This window comes from Macaca fascicularis, chromosome 7 (genome assembly GCF_037993035.2).
Source record: "Macaca fascicularis isolate 582-1 chromosome 7, T2T-MFA8v1.1".
Taxonomy (NCBI): domain Eukaryota; kingdom Metazoa; phylum Chordata; class Mammalia; order Primates; family Cercopithecidae; genus Macaca; species Macaca fascicularis.
The window spans coordinates 50,036,667-50,053,428 of NC_088381.1; the positions used below are offsets into that span (position 1 = coordinate 50,036,667).

The 16,762-nt window shown below is 39.0% G+C and overlaps 1 protein-coding gene across 15 annotated transcripts in view; it reads left to right on the forward strand.

Moving 5' to 3' along the window:
* Window positions 1-16,762, forward strand: part of NEO1 (neogenin 1) — a 265,604-nt gene that overhangs the window by 78,667 nt on the left and 170,175 nt on the right. For all 15 annotated transcript variants that reach the window (XM_045395695.2, XM_045395702.2, XM_045395705.2 and 12 more), the window contains exons 3-4: window positions 4,690-4,965; window positions 8,578-8,731. In XM_045395695.2, the coding sequence (XP_045251630.2) occupies window positions 4,690-4,965; window positions 8,578-8,731 (430 nt within the window). The remainder of the gene's footprint in view (window positions 1-4,689; window positions 4,966-8,577; window positions 8,732-16,762) is intronic.

Genomic DNA, 16,762 nt, shown 5'->3' on the forward strand with positions numbered 1-16,762 from the left:
TTGGGTGTGGCAAAAAGTTTCTGTAATTATTCCGTAGTCATAGACTGAGGATAGAAAATTTCCCTTTTCTTTCCTTCTCTCTCTCCCTCACTCCCTTCTACCCTCCCTTCTTTCCTTTCTTCCTTCTTTTCTCTTTATATTTTTCTTCCTTTTCTTTTCTTTCTCTTTTCATTTCCCTTTTCTTTTCTTTTCTTTCTTCTCTTTCCCTTAAATAATCTATTTGCCAGGCTTTCTCCAACATGTTTCTTAAATAAATTAGTATAATGACTGCCTTTACAATGTTATAATGAGGTCAGTGTTTATAATTTAAGTTCTTAAATGTCCCTTATCTGGGCTTTATTCATGGGCTCCTTCCTCTCAGCTGTCCCCCCACATACTATCATTAAATCCAATGAATTCTGCTTCTTAATTTCTCTGTACTTAATCCACTTTCTCCTTCCCGAGGCAACTTCCAGTGTTCCCTCAGCACAGCCTTGTAAGCATCTGCCTGCTACCTTACTCTTCCCCTCCTCCAGTCCAGTCTCCAACCTGGCTAGAGTACTCTTTCTCATCCTTCAGTGATCCTCCAGTAACACCATCAAGGTAACATCTAAACTCTCAAATAACAGGCCTGTTGATTCCTTTTATGAGCTGTCCTCCACTTCTCCAACCTTATTTCTTAACATTTCACCCTGCCTCTGTCCCCACTCCTGTCCCCTACCTCCACCATCACCCTCACCACAGTTATAAGCACTGGCAGTACTGAGTGTTTTTTTCCTTTCATTTATTCTCTGCCTTCCACCCTTTGCTTATGGCATCCCCACTGCCTGTTAATTTTATCCTCCACCTTTTCCTCACTTTCTTCTCCTCTGCTAAGTTTGTCCATTCTTTCTCTTAGCTTTGATACCTTCAGGAAGCATTTTTTGACCCAGTATCTAAGCAAGCAGCACCATAAAAGGTGATACATTCTGCGGTGACTGCATACAGGGTTCTGTAGGAAAGTTATTTAACCCACTCTTGACCCTAGGTATCAGGAGTAAATAGTATCCAAGCTAAGTGATTAAATAAAAGTTCTTTTAAATAGTTGCATAGTATACATTGTCTAGATATACTTACTGTGATTTATTTGAAGATTTCTTTGTTGATGAACAGTTAAATGGATTAAATTGTTGGATATTATAGGCAATACTATAGTGAACTGCCTTCTGCAAATCTTTATTTCTATAAAATAGATTACTGGAATTGGGATTCCTGGAACATAATATACACTTGTGTGTGTGCGCAATTAAAAGGAACTAGTTTGTCAGTTCCTCAAAATGTTAACCATGGTGTTACCATATGACCCAGCAATTCCACTCCTAGGCATTGTGGGGTAGGTATGGGGTTATGCGGAATGACTGCAAGTGAGTACAAGATTTCTTTCTGGAATGATGAAAAGGTTCTGAAACTAGATTATGGTAATGATTACCCAACTTTATTCATATACTAAAAAATATTAAATTATGTACTTTAGATAGTGAACTTTATGGTATATAAATTATATCTCAATAAAACTTAAAATTCTGCCAAATTGCCATTCTAAAAGACTCTTAGAGTTTTTTGGTTGCAAGCAGTAGTACTGATCATAGCCAAGTCAAGCAAGAAGGGAAGTTTTTAAAAGATCAGTAAATAGGTACCTCATAGAATTAAGTATGAGAGGTCTTTTTCCCTGAGCTGTCTCATTTCTCCACAACCAAAATTTCTGTTTTTTTGCCTGAGCAGTATGCTGGCTGTGGGTATTTTGTGCCCAGAGGTGGGGTAATAGGGTGCTCTATATACAGACATTGTTAATATCCTCTTGTCAACTCCAGGTCTTACTCCCACTCTCCTTTTTGTCCTGTAGTTCTCCAGAGGCAGCAAGACAACTGGCTTCCTTCTTGGGAGCGCAGGAAGCTGCAGCGTTCCCTGCCTTGATATGTCAGTTACTAGTCCTCCATGTGCTTTCCCTACTCAGAAATTTTTTGAAATCTCTTGTCTGCCAATTCTCCATATGTTTTTGTGAGCTTACATCTTAAAAATTACTAATTTTCATGAGACCTCAGGAGGAAGAATTTTTTGACTCTTAAAAATACAACTGAGCTGGGCGCAGTGGCTCACGCCTGTAATCCCAGCACTATAGGAGGCCGAGATGGGCGAATCACCTGAGGTCAGGAGTTTGAGCCCAGCCTGGCCAACATGGTGAAACCCCATCTCTATTAAAAATACACACATTAGCCATTATGCTAGTGCACGCCTGTAACCCCAGCTACTTGGGAGGCTGAGGCAGGAGAATCGTTTCAACCCTGGAAGCAAAGGTTGCAGCGAGCCAAGATTGTGCCACTGTACTCCAGCATGGGCGACAGAGTGAGACTCTGTCTCAAAAAAAAAAAAAAATTAAATTAAATTAAAATAGAACCATATTTTGGTTTTATTGATTAAGATTTCCTCCTTTCCCCAACTTTATTAGTTTCTGTGTTTCTCTTTGTTAATTCCTTTCTTCTGGTATTCTGGTTTCTTAAAAGTAGATTTTTGATCAAATCATGGGAGCTCAAGGAAAAAAAGCAGATTTTTTGGATAATTTTATCTTTATTTTTTTTCCTGCAAAAATCCCCTTGAAATGAAAAAAAAAAAAAAAGAAAAAGAAAAAGCTTATTGCAGGGCTGTAAAACCTGTGTGATTTATGTTTGAACTAATTCACCGTCATAAAACTAGAAAACCTGTAATCATTTCTCATGATTTGTTTGTTCTTCCTTGAAGAAACATTTTGTTTCATTCTGAGCATAGCATTCACTTTTTAGATATTAATTATAATAGCTAGTTAAGTGTTTATGCAATATACTATATATAAATTATTTATTTTAAGTACTTTTTTTTCTTTTAACAATCCTGTGAGGCCTATTATTCTCATTTTACTTGTGAAGACACTGAGTCTTAGGGAGTGGTTAAATAACTTGCAAGCTTCATACACCCATGAAGTGGTGGTATGGGGATTCAGATTCAGATATGTGACTTGAAAACTGTTGCTCTTAGCTACTGCATCCTGTGACATCTATATTTATGATGACATTTTTGGTTCACATTTTATTTTGAGATCATTTCAAACTTAGGGAGTAGGTACAAGAATAGAACAAAGAAATCTCATATAGCTTCACCTAGATTACCTGATTGGTAACATCTTATCATATCTGCCTTATCCCCCAAATATGCATACATCCAAATACATATTTTTTCTGAGCCATTAAGAGTAAATTGCAGACAGGTTTTCCTGTAACTGCCACCTAAATACCCACGTGTATAGTTCTTTGAAACAAGGACATTCTCCTAGATAACCACAGATATCCATCAAAATTAGGAAATTAACTATAATACAACACTACCGTTTAATTTAGATTTCACTGATTATCTCAATAATGTTCTTTATAGTAAACCCAAAAGCACAGTACCCCCCTGTCCTCCCCCCACACATACTCTTCTTTCTGGCCCAAGATTACATATTTCACTTAGTAGTTGTGTCTCTTTAAACTCTTTTGACATAACCTGGTTTTTCCTTGCCTCATTTTGGGTTTGTTCGATTTCTCCCATGAATAGATTCAGATTTTGCCGTTTTGGGAGAAATACCACAGAAGTAATGCTGTGTTCTCTGTGCATCATGCCAAGAAGCATGTGCTATTTTGTTCTGTTGCTGGTGATGTTAACTTTTACTACCTAAGATGGTCTGTGCAGTGTTTCTCCATTGTAAAGCTTTGTACTTTTGTTAATTAGTAATGAGTATTTTGGGAAGAGATACTTTGATATTCTGTAAATATACTGTTCCTCATCACATTTTTGTTTACTAGTTTTAGTATCCATTGAGATTCATGCCTGAATCAGTTATTACTATCAAGTGGTGATTTTTCTAGTTCCATCATTTCTGTACAGTAGAGCTTTTCCTTCTCTTCCACTTACTTGTTTGCATTTGCACGAACTCACAGATTCTTGTTTTATTCAGTGGGTTATAGTGCATGTTAATACTGTTATCCCAGATTTAACCAGAGGAAGCTCCCTTCAGTCTGACTTCTATGCCCTTTTGATATGTCTTCATTGTTCTTTGGACACTTTTCTTTCTTTATGTTGTAAGATGCCCCAGGTTCATCTTGTACTTTCTCTCCATCTGCACTCTTAGAATTGGGCATTTCTCCAAGAATGTTATTTAGAAAAGGTAGAGACACCATATGTACCATTGCTACTGAAGTGATAGCAATGCTGGACCTTCTCTGTGGACAGGGCTAGGAAGTATATAGGTGTATATATGTATATAGGTATAGCAATGAATATGTAATGACAAAATGTATAAATATTTCACACATACATAGGCACCCATATATATTTTTATTTCTATAATTATATAAAACCATGACGTTTACACTGATACCTCCATTCTAGACCAGTACCATAGGACTTATTCTACCCATCTCCTTTTCAGTGTTTGTACCTTGCTTCTCCAACTGTGAGGAATCTGATTCCAGTTATCCTTAATGCATTTACTTATTTGCCCAGTATTCCTGTATTTAGCTAATTTCTGTGGACCTTTTTCTCAACCCTGGTTCTGCCATATGTTGTAGCCATGTGGGCTGACTTGCTCCTGGCCCCCAAGACAAAATTTTAAAGTAATATTTAATTAAATTTTATTTCTTCTTTTCCTTTATTGTCCAGGTCTTCCAAGATTTACCAGCCAACCAGAACCTTCCTCAGTTTATGCTGGGAACAGCGCAATTCTGAATTGTGAAGTTAATGCAGATTTGGTCCCGTTTGTGAGGTGGGAACAGAACAGACACCCGCTTCTTCTGGATGATAGAGTTATCAAACTTCCAAGTGGAATGCTGGTTATCAGCAATGCAACTGAAGGAGATGGCGGGCTTTATCGCTGCATAGTGGAAAGTGGTGGGCCACCAAAGTATAGTGATGAAGTTGAATTGAAGGTTCTTCCAGGTATTAACTCATTATCAGGACTGATGGTTTTATGTTTATGAATGGGTAAACATTATTCTGTTAGAATTTTTAAAAATAATGAATATTGGCCGGGCACAGTGGCTCATGCCTGTAATCCCAGCACTTTGGGAGGTTGAAGTGGTGAATCACCTGAGGTCCAGCCTGGCCAACATAGCAAAACCCTGTCTTTACTAAAAATACAAAAATTAGCCAGGCGTGGTGGCGGGTGCCTGAAACCCCAGCTACTCTGGCGGCTGACGCAGGAAAATTGCTTGAACCCGGAAGGTGGAGGGTACAGTGAGCCGAGATTGTGCCACTGCACTACAACTTGGGTAATAGAGCAAGACTCCATCTCAAAACAAAAAAAAAAAAAACAAAAAAAAAAACCAATGTTAATATGTGGTATGACATTTTACTGTCAGCATAAGGAGTCTCAGTTTCTTACAGGAGTGAAAAGAAGAAAATGTGCCAGAAGATCCACTCTTTAGGGAAGGCATTATTAAAAATTTAGCTCTGTATCTTTTGTCAAGCCTTCTCCCCAACAATAGGATACTTTTATTGTTAGATCTTTTCACTTATACAAATCAGATACCCATCCAGGCTAGTTCATATAAGGGATGGGTTGGGTGGTAAGTGTTAACATGGTGGCTCTAGAGGCAATGGCAGGCAAGAGTCCTTGGATCTTTATACTCCCCATTTTAGTGTAAACTCAGCTCCTATTTGAGTCTTTCTTTTTGTGTGTCTTCTCAGTTCCTGCCCCTTCTGGCATTCCTCATAATCAATTCTGTATATCTTTTCTCACTGTATAACTTCTGCTTACTCATAACTTCCTCCCACTTGTAGCTCATCGTAGCCCCTCTAGCCTTTTGGTGTTTCATTACTGTTTACCTTCTGTTCTTACTGCTAGGTGCCCCCTCCATATTTCTCATCTCAAATTTGAGTTTCTGAATATAATTGAACCATCCCTACATTATTTGGGAAGAGTTCTATGTCTGTTAAATAGGCTCATTTTTAACCTATGGATGGGTTTGCAAAGCAGGACTGTGAGCTGCAACTCTTGAGGGTGTTCCTAATAGCCCTTCAACTGATCTTTTTAAAAATCCAGGTTCTTTTTTTTGTCGTTATCCCTCGTCAATTCTGTCTCAGTATATTCTCAGCAAGGACAGTATCTTTTAAAGTGTGTGTGTGCGCATGTGTGCGTGTGTGTGTCTTGAGACAGGGTCTTGCCCTGTAACCCGGGCTAGAGTGCAGTGGTGTGATCCTGGTTCACTGCAGCCTTGACCTCCTGGGCTCAAGTGTTCCTCCTACCTCAGCCTCCCAAGTAGCTGGGGCTAATAGTTCACACCACCACATCCAGCTAATTTTTTTGTATTTTTTGTAGAGATGGGATTTTGCCGTATTGCCCAAGTTGGCCTTGAACTCCTGGGCTCAAGTGATTCTCCCACCTTGGCCTCCCAAAGTGCTGGGCTTACAGGTGTGAGCGACAGTGGCCAGTGTAAGGTGTATATTATTAGATCTTGTCACACCTTTGCTCAAAACTCCCTAATGGTTTTCTGTGTCATTCAGAGTTAAAGTTCTGGCCTGTAAAGATTTATAATCTTAATACCACTTTCTTGCTTTCTCTCACCTGTCACATCTCCTACTCTTCTCTCCCTCACTCGAAGATTGTGATCACTTTATGTTTCTGCGATACTCCAGATATGCTTTTGGTCATTTTCTCTACCTGGAATCCTCTTTCCTCAGATACCTGCCTGGGTCACTCTCTTACCTCTCTGCTCCAATATCACTTTATCAGTGAAGCCTTTCTTGAACACTGTGTTTAAAACAACAATCTTTGATTTCCACCCCCAGTGTTTTCTCATTCTACCTTCATTTTACTTCAGAACGTATCACCATCTGACATATTCTATCTTACTTGTCTCTCTCCCTCGTTAGTACGTAAACTCAACCAGAGCAGGGAATTTTGTCTGCTGCCAAAAACACTTTCTGGCATATAGAAGCCAGTAATATTTGCTATGAATTTGTTTAATTGATTCTTATCAAAATTTGATTAAAATATACCTAAGTAATTCAAGGTGAATTTTAAAAAAGAACTATTGCCTTATACCAATATCGTTCAGCCTGCTTGCTCACTTGCTTTTACATGACAGAGGTAAGAACTTCTCAACACCTAGGGTAGCATTTAAGCAAATCCTCAAAATGGGATCCAAGAAAACAAGGTTTGTAGTGTCAAAAGATGAGATCACTACTCAACATCTGAAACAAAAACATAACGTGGAATGTTTTGCTTACTTAAGTAAGGGAGAGTTGTGCTCGTCAAACATAGTTTTCTTGAGCAAAGCTAAGTCCTGATCTCCTATAGAATTTTTCAGAAGACATTGTTTTGGGTTGTACTGGTTAAGAGACGGAAGTGGATTAATGTCAGTCATAGAAACATATTTTGTGGTTGATTACGGAGGTGGGAGCAAGTTAACGTCAACCTTAAAAGCAAATGACTGTACCATTAGTTGGCTGACTTTCAAAGCCTGAGCTTGTTTGGCTTTCAAAGGCACGTTCACCCTTGTGAGTTGTCAGTAATCGATTAGGCAATGTTTCCTTGTTACCATGGCCACAGGACTGTCACTAATAGGTTAAACAAGTTTAAGGCTAGTCCTGGAGGTTGTTATCGTGGCTGTAGAACATCTTTTCCAAAGCATGTGAGCACAAGAGTCATATCTCTTCGGCCTGAGACCTTTTTTGTCAAAACTCAATGTTAAGTTAATATTACCCTATTGAGGAGAGAACTCTATCTTCTGCCCACAAGAGTGTGGCCTTTCCATGTTTCCACAAGAGGACAACTCTATAAAGTGAACACACGTTAATTCTAATGTCTGAATAAGAAATATACAAATATAGTAGTAGCTAGATGGTTGCTCAATTACAAAATCAAGGGATTGACAGACTAAGTGAGCAAGTTAAAGAGATGAAACTCTGAAAGCTTTTCAGAAATAATACACAGATACAGGAAAGAAAGGAAACCTCTTATCCCTGTGAGTATGGATAAGGATACCAAGGAGGAAGATGCCAAGGGTCCTGAGCTTACTCAGTCTCCGCTGTTTGTATAATTCATATGGCTTTTATCTTATCTTTCAACGTGAAGGGGATTCATGTCAAATATCCCTCAATTGATTGACAAGTACGTACCCTGAAGGCAGGAGCGGTACGTTATATGTCCTTAGGACCCCTAAAGAGGCTAGCACAATGCTTTGCACATAGAATTTGTTTGAGAAGTGTTTGCTAATTTGAATGGAAATCTTTATATTATTTTTGCTTAAAATATTTTGTCATATAAAGCCACACAGACTGAATAAGAACTAGTCGTTCCTCAAGATTAAAGCGGTAAATTGCTCTGTCTTTTGTGTGTGTGTGTGTGGGTGGGGGTAATGATGGGGTCTTGGCTATATTGCCTACCCTAGTCTCAAACTCTGGGCTCAAGCAGTCCTCCCTCCTCAGTCTCCCAAAGTGATGGGATTACAGGTGTGAGCCACCATGCCCGGCTTGTTTTGTCCTTTATTTAATTATTGTCTTTTGTTAATTTGTTGTTTTGTTTTGGCTTTTTTTTTTTTCTTTTAGATACTGAGGTGACATCAGACTTGGTGTTTTTGAAACAGCCTTCTCCCTTAGTCAGAGTCATTGGTCAGGATGTAGTGTTGCCATGTGTTGCTTCAGGACTTCCTACTCCAACCATTAAATGGATGAAAAATGAGGAGGCACTTGACACAGAGAGGTAAGTGTTGTCTGCCTAAAAGCCTTTTTCAGCCTTAGCTTAAGACTTTGTCTAATCCCATTTGGGACTACTGACTAATTTAAAAAGATTATCAACTTTATTTAAACACATCATAATGCTCATATATCATCCTTGAAATATGTTTATGTGATATATGTGATTAGGATATTTAAAGAAAAAGATAATTTCAAAATATTAAGAGATAATTAATTATTCCCTTTGTTCCTGTTGAAGCCGCAGTGTACTCAGCTTAAGGCTTCAGGATTTTCTTTTTTTTTTTTTTTTAAATTATTATTATACTTTAAGTTCTAAGGGTACATGTGCATAACGTGCAGGTTTGTTACATATGTATACTTGTGCCATGTTGCTGTGCTGCACCCATCAACTCGTCAGCACCCATCAACTCGTCATTTACATCAGGTATAACTCCCAATGCAATCCCTCCCCCCTCCCCCCTCCCCATGATAGGCCCCGGTGTGTGATGTTCCCCTTCCCGAGTCCAAGTGATCTCATTGTTCAGTTCCCACCTATGAGTGAGAACATGCGGTGTTTGGTTTTCTGTTCTTGTGATAGTTTGCTGAGAATGATGGTTTCCAGCTGCATCCATGTCCCTACAAAGGACACAAACTCATCCTTTTTTATGGCTGCATAGTATTCCATGGTGTATATGTGCCACATTTTCTTAATCCAGTCTGTCACTGATGGACATTTGGGTTTATTCCAAGTCTTTGCTATTGTGAATAGTGCCGCAATAAACATACGTGTGCATGTGTCTTTATAGCAGCATGATTTATAATCCTTTGGGTATATCCCCAGTAATGGGATGGCTGGGTCATATGGTACATCTAGTTCTAGATCCTTGAGGAATCGCTTCAGGATTTTCTTCCCTAAATTTTTGCAGGAGCTTTGGTCCTGAGTAGCCTGAGTCTTCTTACTCATTCTCATATGCATTTCGTTGACAGTAGTTTTTCCATTGCACAATCAGTATGAGAAATTGGGCTGGGCGCGGTGGCTCACGCCTGTAATCCCAGCGCTTTGGGAGGCTGAGGCGGGCAGATCACGAGGTTGGGAGATCGACACCATCCTGGCTAACACAATGAAACCCTGTCTCTACTAAAAATACAAAAAATTAGCCAGGCGTTGTGGCATGTGCCTGTAGTCCCAGCTACTCGGGAGGCTGAGGTGGGAGAATCACTTGAACCCAGGAGATGGAGGTTGCAGTGACCCGAGATCGCACCACTGCACTCCAGCCTGGGCAACAAGAGCAAAACTCCGTCTCAAAAAAGAAAAAAGAAAAAAAAAAAAGGAAAGAAACTGTATTCCTCATCCTGTTGTTTTTGCCTTTTGAAATCCTATCAGAAATCATAAATTCTTCATCTTTCACAAAATACCAACCACCTTACTCTCCTTCCTGTCTCCTCTCATTACTCCCTTATGCAATGGGTGCTTTTCTCAGATGTATTCTCATAAGAGATGTGGGGTGGTGGTAGGTAGGTATGTTTTTGCTTCCAAAATAATGTTATCTTGTGCACTGTAGGATGTTTACTGGCATCCCTGCCTTCTACCCATAGGTGGCAGTAGCACGTCCAAATTGTGACAACCAAAAATGTCCCTAGATACTGTGAGATAGTCCTTGGGAAACAAAATTGCCCCCAGTTGAGGACCATTGTTCTACAGCAGTGCTGTTCAATTGAAGTATAACACAAGCCACACATGTAATTTTAAAATGTCTTATAGCCATGTTTTTAAAAAGTAAGAAGTACATGTACAATAATAAATATAATAGTAATATTTTATGTGATGTACCAGTTAATATGAAATGTAGTTCTACCAAAACAATAAAGTTTGTGTTTAGTAGGAAACATTTAACACAGCTTTAGCTTGTACATTTATTTTAAAATTTCAGAAATTCAGTTCTGCAGTTATACAGGCCACATTTCAGGTAGCCACATGTGGCTAGTGGCTATTGATTTGGACAGGGCAGGTCTAGAGTTTCTCAGTTGTTTAATCAAAAGTGGACAGACAGTTTTAATTTGTATAGTTCAGTAGCCAAGATGTAGAAATGGGTATCTGTCTAGTTACCTGGGTGATCAGCCTACAATGATCACTGGGGATGATGGAATACAGTCAGATTGTTCCCCACGTGCCCCATTAGCAAAACATGCCATTCTCCCCAACATCACCTGATTTCTTTCGCATCATCCATCCACTCAGCAACTTCCTCTCTCCACATTTTGCTTCCTCCCTACTCCTTTCTACATTTTGCTTCCTTTCTACTCCTCTTTCCAGCTAAATACTATATAAGCAAAGAATTTATAAGACTTCAAATTTTTTTTTTTTTTTGCCAACTGAAACATAGGGAACCTTAAAATAGGGATAAACATGTGAAGTTCTTACAGTAGAAATTTTAATTGGCTATATGTTAGAACAAAATCTTTATCAGGAGTAGGAAGGCTGAAATATGTTATTTTAAAACATATTTTGTCATGAAGGGATATTCTGAAGATATAAAACTTATATATAATGATTTTTTATGTCAAATAAATGTGAGGCTTTCTATGATTCTCATTTGTTCAGTAATTACTCAACAAATATTTATCAAATGCTGACTATGTCATGCATGTTCCAGGTGCTGGGATTAGAGTAGTGAAGCAAATGGAGTTCTTGATCGCATAGAGCTTATATTCTAGTGGGAAAGAGTCAGATAATAAGTAAAAATAAAAAATGTCAGGTTATGGTAAGTGCTGTGAAGATTAAGACAAATTATATCAGGAGTGCCAAGAGAAATAGAGATAGGATTGCTATTTTATACAACGTGTTAGAGAATTGTTCTTTTAGTAGAATGATTCTCAGACTGGGGTCTGAGTGGGCCAGGGTATGCACATCATGATAGAAAAGTTTCATATCTTCCTGAAACATCCAATTTTATTCAGAGATATCCTTGGGAGCAGATGATTTTTAGTGAATATGTCATGGTTAGTAATATTCCTCTGAATTTTAAGGATAAAGCGGTAGACTTTGAAGATTGAGTTGACTTATTTCTGCCTTTAGTTCTGTAGGCTCCTGAATACTCAGGTTAGGTGGCTGAAAAGTCTGAGAAGCACTGCCTTGGTATGTCACTGTCTCAAGAAGTTTCAGAAGAAAATAAGAGCAGGACAGTGTTGGTGGTGTTCACATTGGTCTATCCAGACTCTAGCACAGTGCCTGGCACATAACTGGGGAGGGGAAGTGGTGGCCAATATATTTAGCTTGAATAACCCAAAGTAATGTAGGAAAATATAAGTAAGTGAATGAAGCACAGGAGTGCTTTTGGTTGGATGTATGTAATTACTCAAAATATCTTTGTTTCTGCTAGAGCCTTATGAGATATGTAGATAGGCCTTAGCCAATAAATGATCTAGACCCCAAATTAGAGGATTAGAAGTTGAAAGAAAAAAGTGGCTAGAAATTCAGATAGTGTTGGGCTGGCTCTAGTAAAAAAAAGATCTTAAATAAAACTAAATGTCCTTTTTTATTACTAATCTTAAGACTTCTTTGAAAGTGAACTTAAAAACATTTCCATGACTTTTATAAATGTCCAAGAATTGATCTATATATTTAACCTTTGATCAAATTTGTTCAGATTTACAATAATCATAGCTAATGAAAGAGGGGGGTCGAAATGGATCCCATTCACTAAGTAGTTTTAATTTAAAGGGAGAGAATCCGGAAAATATAAATGCTAATGTTCAAGATGATTGACAGAAAAATGTAATTTAGTAGTCAAATAATGTTATCTTTTAGTGGAATGATAGATCTGAACCCCAGATCTATCATTTACCTGCAAAGGAACAGGTTAAAATGCTTGATATTATTACAATTGACAGTGGTAGAAAAATAGGGTTATTTAAAAAACAAATGAAAGACTTCCACGTCTAGGAAAATTGAGTAGATATATTTTTCCCTATTCCTTTTGCTAAATACACCCAAAAACCCGGGATGTTACATGTGAAGCAAACATAAGAAGACTCTGAAAGGTAGAGAGAGAAAAATTGAGATTGAGTGGCTAGGGAGCTTGAGACCCAAGGAACAGCATGATTGTTAGTTCTTTTTTATATTTCTTGCGACAGAGTCTTGCTCTGTTGCCCAGGCTGGAGTGTGGTGGTGTGCTTTTGGCTCACCGCAGCCTCCGCTTCCCAGGATCAAATGAGTAGCTGGGATTATAGGCATGTGTCACCACTGCCAGCTAATTTTTGTATTTTTAGTAGAGACAGGGTTTCGCCATGTTGGCCAGGCTGGTCTCGAACTCCTGGCCTCAAATGATCCACCCATCTTGGGCTCCCAAAATGCTGGGATTACATATGTGCGTTACTGCGCCCAGCCAACTTGGTGGTTAGTTCTGTGGGCTCAGGTTCCCCCCCGCCCCACAAGACCCTGTCAGGAACCTGAGCTGTGTTTTGCCTCATATGTGCCAGACTTGGAGCTAAAGAACCCAGCAACCTGGAAACCCTAATAGGCACAAACAAAAAAAGCCTCAACAGAAGGTGCTCTCTAGCCAAAGGGGCAGGAAAAGGGCATCTCACCAAGACAAAAGCTGTTAGACTGTACTTACTCCTACTCCAGTCAAACACCACAGAGGAAACTGTGGCCCCACCCTACCATGCCAGTCAAAGACCATGCCAGGAGCCTAGATTTCCACCCTTCCCAGGTTGTAGCGAGGCATCTCAGCCTCCTTGCTAAGTGGTGTCAAAGTTGGAGTAGGCAGCCAAGACTTTTATCCTAGCCAGGCAGTAATGAGGCGTAGAGAACACATGGAGAGCCTCAACTCTCACCCCATCCAGCTGTAAGAGGCAACCCTTCCCTTCACACTGGGGTGGTATCAAAGGAAGCCCAGTGGAGAGTCAAGGCTTTACCATCATGTAGTAGCAAGGCCCCCTCCGTGGTGTCAACACCATGTGACCATGTAGGGGAACAATAATGAGACAGTCCTACCCCTTCTACCCAGGGAGGCATCAGCGGAGGCCTAGGGGGGTGCTGGAACTCCCAACCCTGCTGAGAAGCAATGAGGAAACCCCTCCCCACTTACATGTTAGTGGAGGCTGAGTGGGAAACCTGAACTGACAGTAATGAGACAGCACTCCCACCCCCCACCCACTTTCTCTGCTAGTGTGGTGTTAGAAGAAGAGAGCTAAAACAGAAGGATTAAATAAGATCCAGAGTGTCATAACATAATACCTAAAATATCCAGGTTTCAGTTGAACGTAATACATCATACCAAGAACCAGGAAAACCTCAGCTGAAAGGAGAAAAGACGGTGACAGAGATTTTAGAATTATCTGACAGAGATTGTAAAGCAGTCATCAAAGAATCACTTCAGTGAACAATTATAAACACATTTGAAGCAAATGAAAAAATAGAAATCTCAGTGAAGAAAAAGGTCTCTTCAATGCAGATTTGAAAAAGTTTACTCTCTTTCAAATAACAACAAACAAAAAACTAAATTAAACAGTTTTCTTGTTTGGTTTTCTCTTCATTCTTACCACCCTACAGAAGTTGTCTTTAACATCTGTTTTCTTCTCAGTTTCTTTATCTAATGTATCTGCAAGATTTTACCTCCTACATGTCTCTGGAATCCATCCATGAATTAACCACGTGCCTTATTCTAAGTTACAGTCTCTGCAGTGGCCTCCTAATTGTTCTTCCCACCTGTACTCTGGCCTCATTCCAGATACACCTTCACACTCCTGCCAGAGCAGTCTTTTCAAAGCTCTCATTTTCCCACAGCACTCTCAACCCCCTACCCACTTTTAAAAATGTTTAATGGATTTCCATTGTTCTTAGGTTAAGGACCCAAATTCTTAAAACGGTTTTCAAAGCCTTATGGAGTCTGGCTCCATCCTCATCCTCCTCTCTTTTCTTACACTTTGCCACACTGATTTCTTTTAGATCCCCAAACCACTGTGATCCTTTCTGCCACAATTAATTTGCATGTGCTAGTCTGTCTTTCTGAAATACTTTTCTCACCTCATTTTAGTTAGCTTCTACTCGTTCTTCACATCTCAGCTTAGGGGTTACTTTGTCAGGAAAATCTCTCCTCGTCCCTAATTTCCTGGCAGGTTCTTTTGCTATACCGTTTTGTAGAGTTATCTTCTATGTCTGTGTTTCCCACTTGAGGTGCATGACAGCACTGATTGTGTTTTTGCTCAGTGCTATATCCCCAGCTGCTACCTGACACATATGGACACACCAATAAATATTTGTTAAATGAATGAGTAAATCTCTCTCCTTACCTTCTTTATCCAACTTTTTAAGAGTAGTCAATACTTTTTTGCTTTCTTTTTGTCCCTATCGTTACAGCCATAGTTAATCTTTTGCTCTTTAATTCTGGATCATGTAATTATATAATCAAACTTCTGCTTCAGTGTTTTCCCACTTTCTTTTGTTTCTTCACAGAAGTCTGATTGTGTCATTACTCTGCTCAAAAGCCTTTCCCTAAGACCTAAAACCATAAAAATTCTAGAAGATAACATTCAAAAAACCCTTCTAGACATTGGCTTAGGCAAAGACTTCATGACCCTGAACACAAAAACAAACACACACAAAAAAGAAAGATAAATAGATGGTACTTAATTTAAAAAGCTTCCGCACAGCAAAAGAAATAATTAGTAAACAGACAACCCACAGAGTGGGAGAAAAGCTTCACAATCTATACATCCGACAAAGGACTAATATCCAGAAGCTACAAGAACTCAAACAAATCAGTGAGAAAAAAACAAGCAATGCCATCAAAAAGTGGGCTGAGGACATGAATAGACAGTTCTCAAAAGAAGATATACAAATGGCCAACAAACATGAAAAAATGCTCAACATCATTAATGATGAGGGAAATGCAAATCAAAGCCGCAGTGCGAAACCGCCTTCCTCCTGCAAGAATGGCCATAATCAAAAAATCAGAAAGTAATAGATCTTGACGTGGATGTGGTGAAAAGGGAGCACTTTTACACTGCTGGTGGGAATGTAAGCTAGTACAACCACTGTGGAAAACAGTGTGGAGATTCTGTAAAGAACTACAAGTAGATCTATCATTTGATCCAGCAATCCCATTCCTGTATCTATAATGAGGAATAGAAGTCATTATACAAAAAAAGATACTGCACATGCATGTTATAGCAGCACAATTTGCAATTGCAAAAATATGGAACCAGCCCAAATGCCCATCAATTGATGAGTGAATAAAGAAATTGTGGTATAAATATATACTACTCAGCCATAAAATTGAATGAAATAACACCATTCACAGCAACCTGGATTGAATGGGAGACCATTATTTTAAGTGAAGTAACTCAGGAATGGAAAACCAAACATCCTGTGTTCTCACTCATAAGTGGGACCTAAGCTATGAAGATGCAAAGGCATAAGAATGATACAGTGGACTTTGGGGATTCGGGGGAAAGGGTGGGGGGGTGCTGAGGGATAAAAGGCTACACGTTGGGTGCAGTGTACACTGCTTGGGTGATGGGTGCACCAAAATCTCAGAAATCACCACTAAAGAACTTTTTCGTGTAACCAAACACAACCTGTTCCCCAAAAACCTATTGAAATAATTTTTTTCAAAGCCTTTCCCCTTGGTCAAAAAAGAAAAGTTCTCCTTAGCACACCAGCCTCTTCCAGACTGACCCTAGACTACTCAGGGATACCTTATGTGCAGGAACACTGAGTTTACTTGAGTCCATTGGCTGTATATATTTTTTCACATTGGTTTTTTTCTTTGCATCTTTGAATTTTGGAGTTCCAAAGGCTTGATGGTCTTTTTACTGTGAGCCATGAACTAGTTTAATGAATTAATTCTGCCAAGCAAATGGACATTAATTCTTCCAGGCTTTTTTTAAAGGGAGTAAAATCAGTCCCATGAAGAAAGACTGACTGCTACGCTACTGGTATGCCAAATATCAGGCATATCAAGTATCAACAATATTTTTTAGTATAATTATTAGATATAAATTACTATATCTTGCTTTCAAAAATAACAACTAGTGTTTCAAATTTTGTTCA